Source organism: Rhinatrema bivittatum, chromosome 2 (assembly GCF_901001135.1).
Source record: "Rhinatrema bivittatum chromosome 2, aRhiBiv1.1, whole genome shotgun sequence".
Classification (NCBI taxonomy): domain Eukaryota; kingdom Metazoa; phylum Chordata; class Amphibia; order Gymnophiona; family Rhinatrematidae; genus Rhinatrema; species Rhinatrema bivittatum.
In genome coordinates, this window is record NC_042616.1 from 89,653,607 (window position 1) to 89,668,604 (window position 14,998).

The 14,998-nt window shown below is 45.5% G+C and overlaps 1 protein-coding gene across 1 annotated transcript in view; it reads right to left on the bottom strand.

Moving 5' to 3' along the window:
• Positions 1-14,998, bottom strand: part of RHEB (Ras homolog, mTORC1 binding) — a 123,108-nt gene that overhangs the window by 37,622 nt on the left and 70,488 nt on the right. Inside the window, exon 4 of the mRNA XM_029588427.1 lies at positions 3,118-3,200. Coding sequence (XP_029444287.1) covers positions 3,118-3,200 — 83 coding nt within the window. The remainder of the gene's footprint in view (positions 1-3,117; positions 3,201-14,998) is intronic.

Here is a 14,998-nt window from a genome sequence, read left to right on the forward strand (position 1 = left end):
CTCTTGCTTTCCTGTTTTGAGACCCAGCAGAGTAATGGCAGAGAGGGCCTCTTGCTGCTGTTGAGGCAGGCCCACATCAAAATCCTGAACCTGTTTCCAGAGATTGCAGTTATATTGGGTCATATAAAGCTGGTAGGTGGCGATGCGAGCACCAGCATGGTGCCTTGGAAGACTTTCCCGCCCAGGGATTTGAGCTCTCTGTGCTCATGACCTGGAGGGGTGGAGGCATGGGTGCGGGAGCGCTAGGCCTTTTTCAAGGCGGACTCCACGACCACCGACTGGTGGGGGGCGATGCCACTTTTCAAACCCCACGGTCTGCTGCACAGAGTAGGTGGCGGCCTTTCTATTGATTGGGGAAATAGAAATGGGGTGCTTCTACATGTGGAGGAGGTCATCCTTAAAAATATCGTGGATAGGAATTGCCACTATTTCCTTAGGAGCATCAACAAACTGGAGCACGTCCAGCACCTTATATGTCTCGCATCCTCCTCCATAAGCAGCTGAAAAGGAATGGCTTCAGCCATGGCCCTGACAAACCCTGCAAAGGACAAGTCCTCTGAGGGAGACTGGCTCCGAGAGGGGGTCGTCGGAAAAATCAGAGGACGAGTCCGTGGAGTCATCACCTCAAGCATCATAGGGCTCTTCCACACCTCACTGGGACCAGTATACCATAGGCAAGGTCCGTGAGGGGTATCAACCCTGGGCTCTGATGGTTTAGGAGGCCTTGAGGGCACTGCAGGCATCAACGGTTCCCCTGGCATTGAGGGGACCGAAGGCCACAGTAGGCCAGAAGGACCTAGCAAGGAATTGGGGGAACCATGGTACCGGCTGTATCTTCCTCCTCAGAGGACCAGAGAATCGGGATCGCTCCAGTGGGGGCATCGGTGGCTGCTGGGAAACAGAGGGTCCCCTCTGGCATCAGCTGCATCAGAAGGGCACCCTGGAGGATGTCCAGACATTCCAGCAAGGGTGCTAGCATCAAGAGCAGAGGCTTGGGTGGAGAGCCTTGAGCACCGCAGACTGAACCCTGAGGCCCAACTTCTCCTGAAAGTCTGGAGTGGCCAGGACTGATGGAGAGGGGACGAGGCTTCACTGGCTCTTCCTCATTTCCAAGGTGGCATGGTGGCCAGCACCGGTGTCGTGAGGAATGCTGAGGACTACTAGGGACATTGGAGGATGGGGCCTCCGATGGCTGTGTCGCTCGGTGGTGGCTCAGTACCCGGCACCGATGTCAGTGGGGAACACCTCGGGGTCTCAGGTGCAGAGGAAGATGGGGGCTCCTCTGCCCAGGCCCTCTTCGAAGGCAGCTCGATGGCCATCGATGCTGCTGCGATGTCTGTGCCGGCACCAGGAATGGAATCACGTCTGTGCCGGTGGTGATGTTTCCCTCTGTGATCGGTCTGGTCTTTCACTGGCACAGAGGATGACTTCCGATGCCCTGGATGGCGTTTGATGATAATCTCAGTCTCCCTGCTGCACCTGACAAGGCTTTTCGGTGGAAGGACCTTTACTCGCCGATGATGACTATGCAGAAATCGATGGAGTTAATTTTGATTTGTAGAGTGTCTCCATCTTATCCAGATGGGCACATCTGCCTTTTGGAGTCATATGGGTGCAATTGGGACATCGACCGACATCGTGCGACGAGCCAGGCACGGAACACACAGTTTGAGTGTCCATGATGGACATTGTTCGTGGACACACTGGGCACTTTCTGAACCCGGTCGCCATGCCGATAAAAAGTGCATGAAACAGTCGGTGGCCTATAGGTACCGAATGGTAAGGCAGCAGGAACAGACCGGAGACATGGGAAAAAGTACTCGCCGAGCGTCAGAGGGAACGGAGTGTGATGGGAGACCCCTGTTAGGGAACTTTTAAAGAAGTAAAACTTCAAATGTTTCTGTGAGGAAAAAAGGTGAGAAATCTCACAGAGCTCCTAACTCGCAAGGTAAACTGCAGTGTGGAAAAAGACTGAAGGGAGACCCCTAGGGCCACAGGGATTATGGCATGCTCAGTGTGCCAGTCAAAGTTCTAGAAACTTTGACAAAAAGTGTTCCGTGACAGGGATCAGTCTGATGAAGTATCCCACATGTGAGAACTACCATCCTGCTTGTCCTGGAAAAATTATTTTTTCACTGACAATTAAGCTCTGGAATTCATTGCCAGAGAATGTTGTTAAGGCAGTTAGTGTAGATAGGTTTAATAAAGGTTTGGCCAATTTCTTGGAGAAGTCAAACTATTAATCAAGCTGACTTAGGGAATAGCCACTACTTATTACCAACATTAGTAGCATGGGATTTATTTACTCTTTGGGTACTTGCCAGGTACTTGTAACCTGGATTGGCCACTGCTGCAAACAGGATGCTGGGCTTGATGGACCTTTGTCCTTACCCAGTATGGCAATTTTATGTTCTTACAACTCCTGCCAAGAAAAAAACAAGTTGATGGTGGTAAATTCATGGTATCTGGGTACTGTCTGATATGTCCGTAGGGACCAAGGAGACCAGATGTTTGGGCAAGGGTCTCAACAATTTTGTGTTTAGGTTATTAAAAAGCTTTGACACATTTCACTTTCTCCTAGACTACGCAGTGTTCATCTGCGGTTTGTTAATTTGCTGAAGTTGGAATGATTACAAACTTTTGTTGTTTTATGGGGTTGGGGGGGGGGGGGGGGGGGGGGGTTGACAGGAGTGATATTGTTCCCTGAAAGATGCTTGATGTTTAAAACTATTACTATGCTTGTTGATATGAAATATAGATGGAATATGTTGGGCCTTTACGCAAACATTTTTCCTAAAAAGCTTGGTGGCAAGATGTATGCTGGGGAGTGGGTTAAGGGGAAGCAGATGAGTAAGAATGTGGTTTAGATAGGAGATCTTGTATGTTCATCTTCCAGGAAGGTAAAGAAGCAATAGGGAAACCTGCATAGAACAGTAATTACAGCCCTAAACACCAGTGAAAATTTTCCAAGGCGGAAGGGATAAACTATTTGGAGCAGTGGTACTTCATCTGTATTCTTGCTGCTCTTCCCTTCCAGCAATTCAGTAGCTCAAAATGCACTCCATGTTTCACTTACAAATGTTGCGAACAAGCAGACTACAATATCTAATAACTTACCTTTTGACAGAGGTAACAGAATACACAAGGATGTAGCCATTAATATCTATGGAGTATGTCTGAGGAAATATAGAGTATTCATCCTAAAGAAAAAAAAATTAAAAAAAAGGTAGTCCATTACTTTTCTTTTTAGGGTTATCCAACATTTTTCACTCAGATTTCCAAAAAACTTACAACTCTATTATTGCCACATATCAAACCTTAAATATCATACAAAAACCCTACTGCCCAAACAAAAACCTGCCCATGGGAATACCATGTTTATTCATAAGAATGTTTGAGGAAAGGAGACCACTGATTGTGAACACAGTAAGAAATTTTTTTTTTTTTTTAAACTGGGCAATATCCATTCTGAGACCAGTCATGTGACATTTCAGGTAAACATCTCACCCTAATACCTAGTATCCATGTTGCTCTCAATTTTTGTTGGGCCCTATAGTTGTTTGCTTGGGAATTGGTACTTATGTACTTTTATAGTACTGTTTTACACAGTTACCATAAACCAAAATAACCCACCCAGTTTGCCTAAGGTGTTTAGGGTTATAAATGCTGCTCTGTGCTGGTTGCCCCTCAATTTCTTGGAAGCACAGTACAGTTATTTCACTGCTGTTCTGGGCTAAACCACTACTCCATGCAAGTTACCCCAGTGCTTTACCACCATCTTTTTGCCATTAAAGGATCCTGTGTTTATCCCATGACCTTTTGTTACTTAAAAAAAAAATAGTTTGGACCCTCTGTCTGTGGATGGTGCTCTCATCCTCCCAGTTCCCTCAGCTTATATTCCTGGGGTCATCTTTGATGCCTCTTTCCCTCTAAGTAGATCCAAACCCTGCTAGTGTTTCTTAATTTTATAACTGCTAAAATCTACCCCTTCCTTTCTGAAAGCACTACCAAAACACTCTTCTACACTTATCACCTCTCACTTAGATTACTGTAATTTGCTCTTTGCAAGCCTCCTAATGAACCATATTTCTCTAATACAATCTATTTAAAGTTTGGCTGCATGACATCTTTCAACAGCCATACAACCATTCTGTTCAAGTTGCTACATTGGCAACCCTCTGCTTCCACACACAGTGACCCCAAATCAGGAATTGCAAAGGGTCTGCTGAACAGTTGACAAGAAAGGGATCAATGGGAAAGAAGATAAGATTTGATAATGAGGAGCTGCAGAGTGAATGTATTTGTTGGCAAGTAAGAAAAGCAAATGGCTGGTGTACCAGCCACCTCCAGCTCCACCCTGCCTCCTGGACCACCCCCTTTTCTTTGGCCCAGCTCTTGTGCACATAATGAGGGTTACGAGTGCGGCACGAGCAAGGCCCAACCACGCACATAACCCCTGTTTTTTTACGTGTGCTGGCCATTTAAAAATCAGGCCAACTGGCATTGCAGTTGAAGAGTACCTTATTACTTTAGCCTACTATTCCTTATATAGAAACAGAAATGATGGCAGAAGACCAAACGGCCCATCCAGTCTGCCCAGCAAGCTTCGCACTTTTTTTTCTCATACTTATGTTACTCTTGGCTCTTAGTAACCTTTTGGTTCTATTTCCCTTCCACCCCCACCATTAATGTAGAGAGCAGTATTGGAGCTGCATCTAAGTGACATATCTAGCTTAATTAGTTAGGGGTAGTAACCGTCGCAATAAGCAAGCTACATCCATGCTTATTTGTTTACCCAGACTATGTAATTCAGTCCTTGTTTGTTTTTGTCTGTATATGGATCCACTTTTCTTCATTCCCCCTGCTGTTGAAGCAGAATTATGCTGAATATGCATTGAAAGTGAAGTATCAGATTTTCTCCCCTGCCGTTGAAGCAGAGAGCTATGCTGGATATGCATGAAGTATCAGTCTCTCCCCCCTGCAGTTGAAGGAGAGAGCTATGCTGGTTATGCATTGAGAGTGAAGTATCAGGCTTATTTGGTTTGGGGTAGTAACCGCCGTAACAAGCAAGCTACTCCCCGCTTCTTGTGAATGCAAATCCTTTTTTCCACATTTCCTCTTGCCATTGAAGCTTAGAGCAATGCTGGAGTCGCATTAACCATGTGTATGTTTATTGAATAAGGGTATTATCTCCAGGTAGTATCCACCATTCCCGCGAGCCACCCACTCTTCATTCACATCCTCTAGACTTTATGGATCCACAGTGTTTATCCCATGCCCCTTTGAAGTCTTCACCACTTCCTCCAGAAGGGCATTCCAGGCATCCACCACCCTCTCTGTGAAGAAATACTTCCTGACATTGGTTCCGAGTCTTCCTCCCTGGAGCTTCAAATCGTGACCCCTGGTTCTGCTGATTTTTTCCCCCCGACGGAAAAGGTTTGTAGTCTTTGGATCATTAAAACCTTTCAAGTATCTGAAAGTCTGTATCATATCATCTCTGCTCCTCCTTTCCTCCAGGGTGTATATATTTAGATTCTTCAATCTCTCCTCATAAGTCATTCGATGAAGACCTTCCACCTTTTGGGTCGCCCTTCTCTGGACGCCTCCATCTTGTCTCTGTCTTTGGAGATACAGTCTCCAGAACTGAACACAGTACTCCAGATGAGGCCTCACCAAGGACCTGTACAAGGGGATAATCACTTCCCTTTTCTTACACGATATTCCTCTCTCTATGCAGCCCAGCATTCTTCTGGCTTTAGCTATCGCCTTGTCACATTGTTTCGCCAACTTCAGATCATTAGACACTATCACCCCAAGGTCTCTCTCCTGCCCCGTGCACATCAGCCCTTCTCCCCCCCATCGAATACAGTTCATTCGGATTTCCACACCCCATATGCATGACTCTGCACTTCTTGGCATTGAATCTCAGCTGCCATATCTTTGACCACTCTTCCAGCTTCCTTAAATCCCGTCTCATTCTCTCCACTCTTTCCGCGTGTCCACTCTGTTGCAGATCTTAGTGTCATCCGCAAAAAGACAAACCTTACCTTCTATCCCATCCGCAATGTCACTCAAAGATATTGAACAGGACCGGTCCCAACACAGACCCCAGACCCCTGCGGCACTCCGCTCAACACCGCTCTCTCTTCAGAGTAAGTTCCATTTACCATCACACATTGTCTTCAGTCGGTCAACCAGTTTGCAATCCAGGCCACCACCTTGGCACTCACTCCTAAGCTTCTTATTTTATTCAGTCTCATGTGTGGGACCATATCAAAAGCTTTGCTGAAGTCCAAGTAGATGACAGAGTGATCTTCCTTGATCCAATTCCTTGGTTACCCACTCAAAAAAGTCAGATTTGTCTAACAGGATCTTCCCCTGGTGAATCCATACTGCCTCTGGTCCAGCAATTCTTCCGACTGTAGATAGTTCACCTTTTTTTTTTTTTTTTAAACAACGACTCCATTACTTTTCCCACCACAGAGGTGAGGCTAACCGGTCTGTGGTTTTCCTCTCTGTTTCCACTCTTGTGAAGCAGGATCACCACCGCTCTTCTCCAATCACTCGGCACCACTCCCGTTTCTAGGGATCTATTGAACAGGTCACACAGCGGACCCGCCAGCACATCTGAGCTCCCTCAGTATCCTGGGATGAACCTCATCAGGCCCCATGGCTTTTGTCCACTTTCAGTTTCCCCAGCTCTTCCCATACATTCTCTACTGTAAATGGAGTTTCATCTACTCCATTCCCTTCTATTTTCTTGTTAACTAGCGACAGTCCTTCTCCAGGGTCTTCTTTAGTGAACACGGAACTGAAGTATTCGTTTAATAATTCTGCCATTTCTTCATCTGTCTCCACCCATTGATCCTTTTCACCTTTCAATTTCAGTATACCACTTTGGACTTTTCTCCTTTCACTGATGTATCTGAAAAATGTTTTGTCACCTTGCTTTACCTCTTTGGCAATCATTTCTTCCACTTGAATTTTCACTTTGATTGCTTTGTCTTCCTCAGTTCCACTAGATATTCTTCCTTGTGTTCTTCTCTTTGGGATTCTTTATATTTCTTGAACGCTGTTCTTTTAGCTTTTATTTTGTCAGCCACCTCCTTTGAGAACCAGATAGGTCTCATTTTTCTCTTGCTTTTCTTTACTTTTCTAACATATAGATTAGTTGCCTTGGTAATTGCTCCTTTTAGTTTGGTCCACTGTTCCACATCTCTCTCGTTCTCCCAGCCTTCTAGTTCTTCCTCCAGGTACTTCCCCATTTCAAAGTCTGTGTTTTTGAACTGCAAAACTCTAGTCTGTGCGCTACTTCTCCGTATCCTATTTGTGATATGAAACCATACTGTATGATGATCACTGGTGCTGAGGTGGGCACCCACCTGGACAGAGATGTTTTCTCCATTAGTGAGAACTAAGTCAAGTATAGCTCCCTCCCTCGTGGGTTCCATTACCATTTGTTTGAACAGAACTCCTTGCAGGGCATCCACTATCTCTCTACTACTGTTAGATTCTGCAGAAGGGATTCGCCAGTCTACATCCGGCATATTAAAGTCTCCAATCACCACTTCTCCCTTCTTTCCCATCTTTTGGATGTCTTCAACTAGAGCTTTGTCAAGCTATTTGATTTGGAGGCCTGTAAATCACTCCAATAGAAACAGAAGCACCATCATCTTTTTTTAGGTCAGTCCATAGTGCTTCTTTGCCCCATCTTCCTTGCAGCTCAGATGCTTGGATATTGTTTCTGACAAAGAGCCACTCCTCCCCCTTTCCTGTCCTCTCTGTCCTTCCTTAATAAGTTATAGCCTGGTATTGCCATTTCCCAATCATGAGATTCCGTGAACCACGACTACGTGACAGCAACAATGTCCAAGTCCACCTCTATCATTAGGGCTTGCAGATCTGGGATTTTATTGACTAAACTACGAGCATTTGTGCTCATAGCTTTCCAGCTTCTCATTCTGGTTACAGCTTTTTTTGGATTCCTTTAGTGCCTTATTTAGTTGAATTTTATCCATTTCACCCTTTTCCTTTGCATTTTTATTTGTATTTTGGGGGTGACATTTCCGTATGCATTGGGTTTCTTCTCTCTTTTCAGATATCACGTCAATCTCTTTCACAAGATCTTCAATAACTAATAGAGAAGGCTTTTTGCGCTTTTGTGACTTGATACAGTGTGTGTCTCCGCATCACAGGTCTAATTCTACCAGAGCCCACTGTAATTCTGTCTTGAGTTCCTTAATGCTCTAGGTGAGTGAGGGGGTAATCTTGTGGGCTGCACAGCTGTCAAGAACGGGTGTCTGTGGGTCACAGGTCTTATCCTGCCTGAGACCACTGTAAACCCCTTTTGTTTTGACTTTTGGTTTTTATGTGGTAATGTGGGATTAACTCTTGAATTATATAAAGTGGGTGAAACTTTCTTTATTGCTTCCAATTCAGCTGTATCTTCAGCCAGCTCTTTTTTCAAGAAAGACAGTTCTGAGCAATTAGGGCAAGCCCTAAGTTTCCAGATGATTTCCCTGAGAATAAATGCTCCACAATGGTTACATTGGATAGTCCTCATTTTGTTAAATTTATTTGATGGATAACACCTAAGGAACAACCAAATTACCAATTTATCCTGTTGTCAATTATGTATTTAGGCAGACTATATCAGAACAACAAACCTAGGGGTGGGTGGAAAGTAGACAAGCAGCAGAATTCAAAGTTTTGTAAAAGGCTTAATTTAAAAGAATTCTTAGCTTTGCCAAGTAAGATGGACTGAAGTCTCTCCCTTCTCTGCAGACTGGCTAGAAGCTGGGCCTGATCACCTACTATGATGCACTAAGTCACCTGTTAAGTATCTGTTAAAAACTGCCCTTAATTTCTTAGATCTGGGGATTTTATTCTTGCCCTCTCTTGACTTCTGTGGTGCATAATCTTCTATGTAAAACTCACTGACTTCCAAAAATGTTATGTTGATCAATGGGTGTTCTCTCTGGACAACCGGTTGAAGCTTTCCCTACAACCTCTCAGTTGGCATGCCGTTGGATCTTGAGAATTATATCTCCTTCATGTAAACTAACATCTTTTTGTGTCAGATCAGTGCTGGTCATTCCTTTTATGTTGATCTATCAGGGTCCTGTTAAGCTGGGTCTATGTCGGCATCATGGAGGCACGGGCGAAGGGCTCTGCACTTCCTTCTCTTACCTGTAAGTCCTCAGGTGGTCTTGAACCATAACTTTTCTGGACTGTAGTCACCATTGTAACCATGTTCCAACATTTCATCCCTTTCTATGCTCCTGCCATGGCTGCAGTCTCTCCTGTACTTATATTCCACATACATCAATGGTTCTCCCATTATGCTTTCATCACAGCCATATTCTGCTCCCAGCTGTGATCTATTGTACTGCCAGCCTCTATACTCATCTATCCTGTAGTCATTTCATATCAGGTCTAGGATTCTGACTGTGACCACCACTAGGCCAGTCAGCACTGTAGTTATAACTGCTTCTATAATCATATTCTGCATAGTCGTTCATTATGTCAGAGCCTCTGCTGTCTGGATCCAGTTTTGAGAGCCATGACCTGCACTTTCCATTCTCTCTCTAAAGTGGCCATCTTCACACTTTTTTCAGCTGCTGCACCACAAAAGAATGGGGCACATTGTCCAAAAGTGTGCTGTAAACCATCCCAACACAGTCACAGTAACCCATCTATTGTATCCCTGGCGAGTACATTTGGGATGACAAAAAAACCCCTGAAATTTCCATTGAGGGCTCTCTGCCTTCATCTACTGCAATACTAAAACTTTTTTTTTTTTTTTTTTAAATATAATCCCTTTGTAAGGTTACACTATACTGCTCCCATATCAGATCTTCCATGCTTAGAGCCTACCTATCTTGCTGGGTGTCAGGTCAGGGCCTCTTGAACACAGTTCTCTGTTGTAGTACAAGGCTTTTTTTTTTCACACTTGTAAGACATGTTTATTTACAATTAGTACTGAAAGCTGGCCAACAATCCATTACTCACTATGAATGTTTAGTCCAGAAAAGATTATGCTAGGTTGCTTCAACATTCCAGTTCAGAATCCAGTTCCATCATGCAGCTTTTAGCTAGATTTAGCTCTCATATTGGCTGAGGGAGCTCACGAGCAGCAGAGTGGGAATTCCATATGCTCAGTAGAGAAAAAGCTCTGTTCAGTGCCACCGGATGTCACTCATGTCATGGCTAATTCATCCTATCTACAGAAAACATGGTTTACAGTATGAAAACTTGCCTGCTAGACTAGAATGCAGATCCCACCTAAGTTTTTCCCGCAAGTCCCAATGAAAGCCAGAATGGTGCAAAAAGCACTCATGGACCAAGCCAGTCTGATCCTCATAGCTCCAACACGGTCCAGACAAGTCTGGTTCGTGTATCTAGTTCTGTTCTCTAACCATCCTCCTAATCTTCAGGTCAGATCCATCTTGTTTCAACTGAACCTTCCTTCCCTCAACTTGAGGGCTTGGATATTGAATTTTAATGATAAAAATTATCCTTACCCAAAGAAGTCAAGAATATAATAGTATTTATCAGAAAACCAATTAGAAGAGCTTATGGTTTACATGGAAAAAAAACATGTTTACCACATGGTATCAACACAACTTGGATCCATCTGCAAGTGAACCCAAACGGTTACTGAATTATTTGCTCTCATCACATTATCAATAAGACTATACCAGTTCCATAACTGCTTGCCATATTAAATCAGAGGGTAAACCTATAACCATTCATCGTATCTAAATTCATGAATGGTTTGTGATATATTAAACCATCAGTTATAAAACCTCCCGTTCCATGGGATCTTAACTAGTTCTGGCACATCTGATAAAGCTAACCAGTAGGCGAAAGTCCAACCATCAAAGATGGATAATCAATGTAAGGGGGGGGGGGGGGGGGACGGACGACAGACAAAGGTTCAAACACGAAATACTTTTATTGTGTACTGGCAAGTAGGAAGTTTGTCAGTATCAGACAAATTGTGTTAGATTCATGGTCCTCCAATATGGGCTATGTTTCGAATAGATTATTGGGAAGGAACCTTTTTTGTTAAAAATGTTTTCCTTTGCTGGAAAATGGTTTGCTAATATGAACATTACATCTGATTCTTACATTTGTATAAAACTTGTTTTTTTATGTTATATAATATGATATATATATTATATATGAAATATATAATTCATATTATATATATATTTTTTAAATAGGACATGCATATCTGGGAACAAGTTTTATTTAAAATATTCTTCTTTTTAACTTCTGTTTTCTTTAGGCTCCCTCCCAATGCAGTCTATTCGAAACACAGCCCATATTGGAGGACCGTGAATCTAACAATTTATGTGGTCTGATAATGACGAATGAACTTCCTGCTTGCCTGTACACAAAAACTATTTCGTATTTGAACCTCAGGACATTTGAACCTTTATGTCTCTCCCCCTTACAACTGATAAAAGCTGCCATTTAAACATTTGGAATAGGCTTCTCAGATTTTCTTATATGGAAAGTAATGGAGAAATTACTTACCTGATAATTTCATTTTCCTTAGTGTAGCCAGATGGACTCAGGACCAATGGGATGTACAAAAGCTACTCCCGGATAGGCCGGGAGGCTGCCTGTGACCCAATTAATACTGCCCTTGCGAAGGCTGCGTCTTCCTGGGCCTGAACATCCAGGCAGTAGAACCTGGAGGTGGTGGGTATGGAGGACCACTTTGCCGCCCAGCAGATCTTGGTGGGTGACAGCAGCTTGGTTTCTGCCAAAGAAACTGCCTGGGCCCTCATAGAATGAGCCTTAACCTGTAGAGGTAAGGACTTTCCTGCCTCTATGTAGGTTGCCTTGATTACTTCTTTGATCCAGTGGGCTATGGTCGCCCACGAGGCCGCTTCTTGTTTCTTCCCGCTGTGAAGAAGAAACAAGCGATCAATTTTGCGCACCGGTTCCGATCTTTCCAGGTATTGCACCAGGAGTCTACCAAAATTCAGGTGGTGAAGATGGCGCGAGTCTTCAGAGTCCTTATGTTCATCCGGAGCTCGTAGCGAGATGGTTTGGTTCAAGTGAAACTCTGAAACCGCTTTCGGAAGGAAGGAGGGGACAGTGCGCAGTTGTATGGTTCCAGGTGTGAACCTGAGGAACGGTTCCCAACAGGATAGAGCCTGTAGTTCGGAGATGTGACAAGCTGAACATACTGCCACCAGGAATGCTGTCTTCAATGTTAAAAGGTGTAGTGACAAACTGTGTGTTAAGTCTGAAGGAAGCCCCCGCTAGGAGGTCTAATACTAGATTGAGATTCCAGAGAGGTACTGGCCACTTTAGGGGTGGTCAGAGTTGTTTGACCCCTTTCAGGAAGCGGGACAAGTCCAGATGAAGCAGGCCAGTGTGGCTACTTGGACCTTGAGGGAGCTGAGTGACAACCCTTTCTTCATACAGTCCTGTAGGAACTTCAGAATCATGGGAATCTTGGCTGTCCACGGGAGAATACTGCGGTCCTCACACCAGGCTTCGAATACTCTCCAGATCCGTATGTATGACAGGGATGTGGAGAACTTGTGAGCTTGGAGCTGGGTGTCAATCACAGCCTTTGAGTAATCGCACTTCTTCAGGAGAGTCCTCTCAAGGGCCAGACCGTAAGAGAATAGAGACGGATCTTCGTGGAGAATCGGGCCCTGCTGGAGAAGGTCCCTGTGTGGAGGTAGGCACAGAGGGGTCCCTGCAAGGAATCTTTGCATGTCTGCGTACCATGGTTGTCTTGGCCAATCCGGGGCCACTAGTAGAACTAGTCCCCTGTGATGTTCTATCTTGCGGATGACCCTGTCCAGTAGTGGCCATGAGGGGGAAGGCATACAGTAAAGTCTTCCGCTGGCCAAGTCTGGACGAGAGCGTCAATTCCTTGGGATTGCGGCTCTCGTCTGCAGCTGAAGAACCTGGGGACTTAGTAAATCGATGGGGCCACCTGTCTCAGTGCCTATCAGTTGGAAGGCTGTGGTCAACAGTGTCCATTCCCCCAGGGTCCAGGCTCTCTCCGCTGAGGCAGTTTGCTGAGACATTGTCTTTTCCTGCGATGTGGGAGGCAGAGATCCCTTGTAGGTTTCTCTCTGCCCATGCCATGAGAAGGTCTATCTCCAGAGACACCTGCTGGCTCTTGGTTCCTCTCTGGCAGCTGATGTAAGCAACAGTTGTCTCATTGTCAGACATTATTCGAACTGCTTTGCCTCGGAGTCTGTGGCTGAATTGCAGGCATGCTATTCTGACTGCCCGAGCTTCCAGGCAGTTTATGTTCCATCGTCCCTGGGCTGTCCGTTCCTGACAGTGGGCTCCCCACCCTTGCAGGCTCGCATCCATGGTGGGCAAGATCCAGGTCGGTGGGGATAGACTTACTCCTCTGCTTAGGTGGTTTTCCTGTAGCCACCACTGGAGCTGAGGATGTACCTCTGTTGGTAGCTGGAGGCGAACTGAGTAGTCCTGGGACAGTGGGTTCCATCGTGACAGTAAGGAGCGCGAGAGCAGTCTCATATGGGCCCTTGCCCAAGGGACGACTTCCAGGGTTGATGCCATGAGGCCAAAGACTTGAAGATACCTTGGGGCGTGCATTAGTCATCAATCGTTGTAATTGTTCCATCAGTTTCCTTCTCCTCAGGAGAGGGAGGAAGACTCTGCTGTTTGGTGTCGAAACGGGCCCCCAGGTAGTCTAGCGATTGAGAGGGCTGCAGACTGCTCTTGCCAGTGTTCACGACCCATCCAACCAAATTCCTGCAGTAGGCTCTTGACTCTGCTGGTCACCTGCCGGCTCTCTTCCGAAGACTTTGCACTGATTAGTCAATCGTCCAGGTAAGGGTGTACCAAGCTCCCTTCCTTCCTCAGTGTTGCCGCCACGACCACCATGATTTGGGTGCAGGTTCTGGGGGCAGTTGCTAGGCCAAAGGGTAGTGCTCGGAACTGGTAATGGTGACCCAGTATATCAAAGCGCAGGAAGCGCTGGTGATCCTGATGGACTGAAATGTGAAGGTAGGCTTCGGAAAGATACAGGGAGGTTAGAAACTCTCCCGGTTGTGCTGCCATTATTACAGAGCGAAGAGTTTCCATGTGGAAGAGTAGAACCCGCAGATGACGGTTGACATACTTGAGATCCAAGATGGGCCAGAAAGATCCTTCCTTCTTGGGAAGGATAAAAAAAAAAAAGATGGAATTGCACCCTGTATTTTGTTGGGGCGTGGGAACCAGAGTTATTGCCTTCAGACTGAGCAGTCTTGTTAGAGTGGTCTCTACCGCCAGTCTCTTGGAATGGGAGTGGCAGAGTGACGACAAATTTGTCTCGAGGGATGCTGTGGAACTCCAGAGTAACCTTCTCAAATGATGTTTAGAATCCATTTGTCAGACATTATTTCGACCCATCTTTAGTAGAAGAGGCAAGTCGACCCCCTATATCCTCTTCCTGTGGATGGGTCGGCCCATTCTCATTGTGGAACACAGCTGGAGCCTGCCCCCCTCTTAGTCTGTCTGTTATGAAAGGGCTAGGACCTTCCGGAAGGACGAGATGCCTGGAACTGCGAGTTCCTGTAAGGTCTAAAGGGCTGCGATCCTCTTCCCTTTGTTTTTCTGGGGGAGGGACACAGATTTTACCCCTATCTTCCTGTAGCCGAGGCACTGGGGATTCTCCCCATTTGCTGGCTAACTTCTCTAATTCACTTCCGAACAAGAGAAATCCTTTAAAAGGCATTCTTGTGAGATTCGTTTTAGATGTCGCATTCACAGACCAATTCCATAGCCATAATTGTCTACTGGCTGCCACTACCGAAGCAACACCCCTGTCTGAGGTGCACACCAGGTCTGAGCTTGCGTCTGTGAGGAAGACTGATGCAGGTTCCATCGTCTCACCAGTATACGTTCGAGTTACTTGCCTCTCTCGAGAGGAGAAAGCAGGAACATGCCACCAGTGCGCAGCAGGAAGCAATCTGCAGTGTCATTGCTGTTGTGAAGGCCT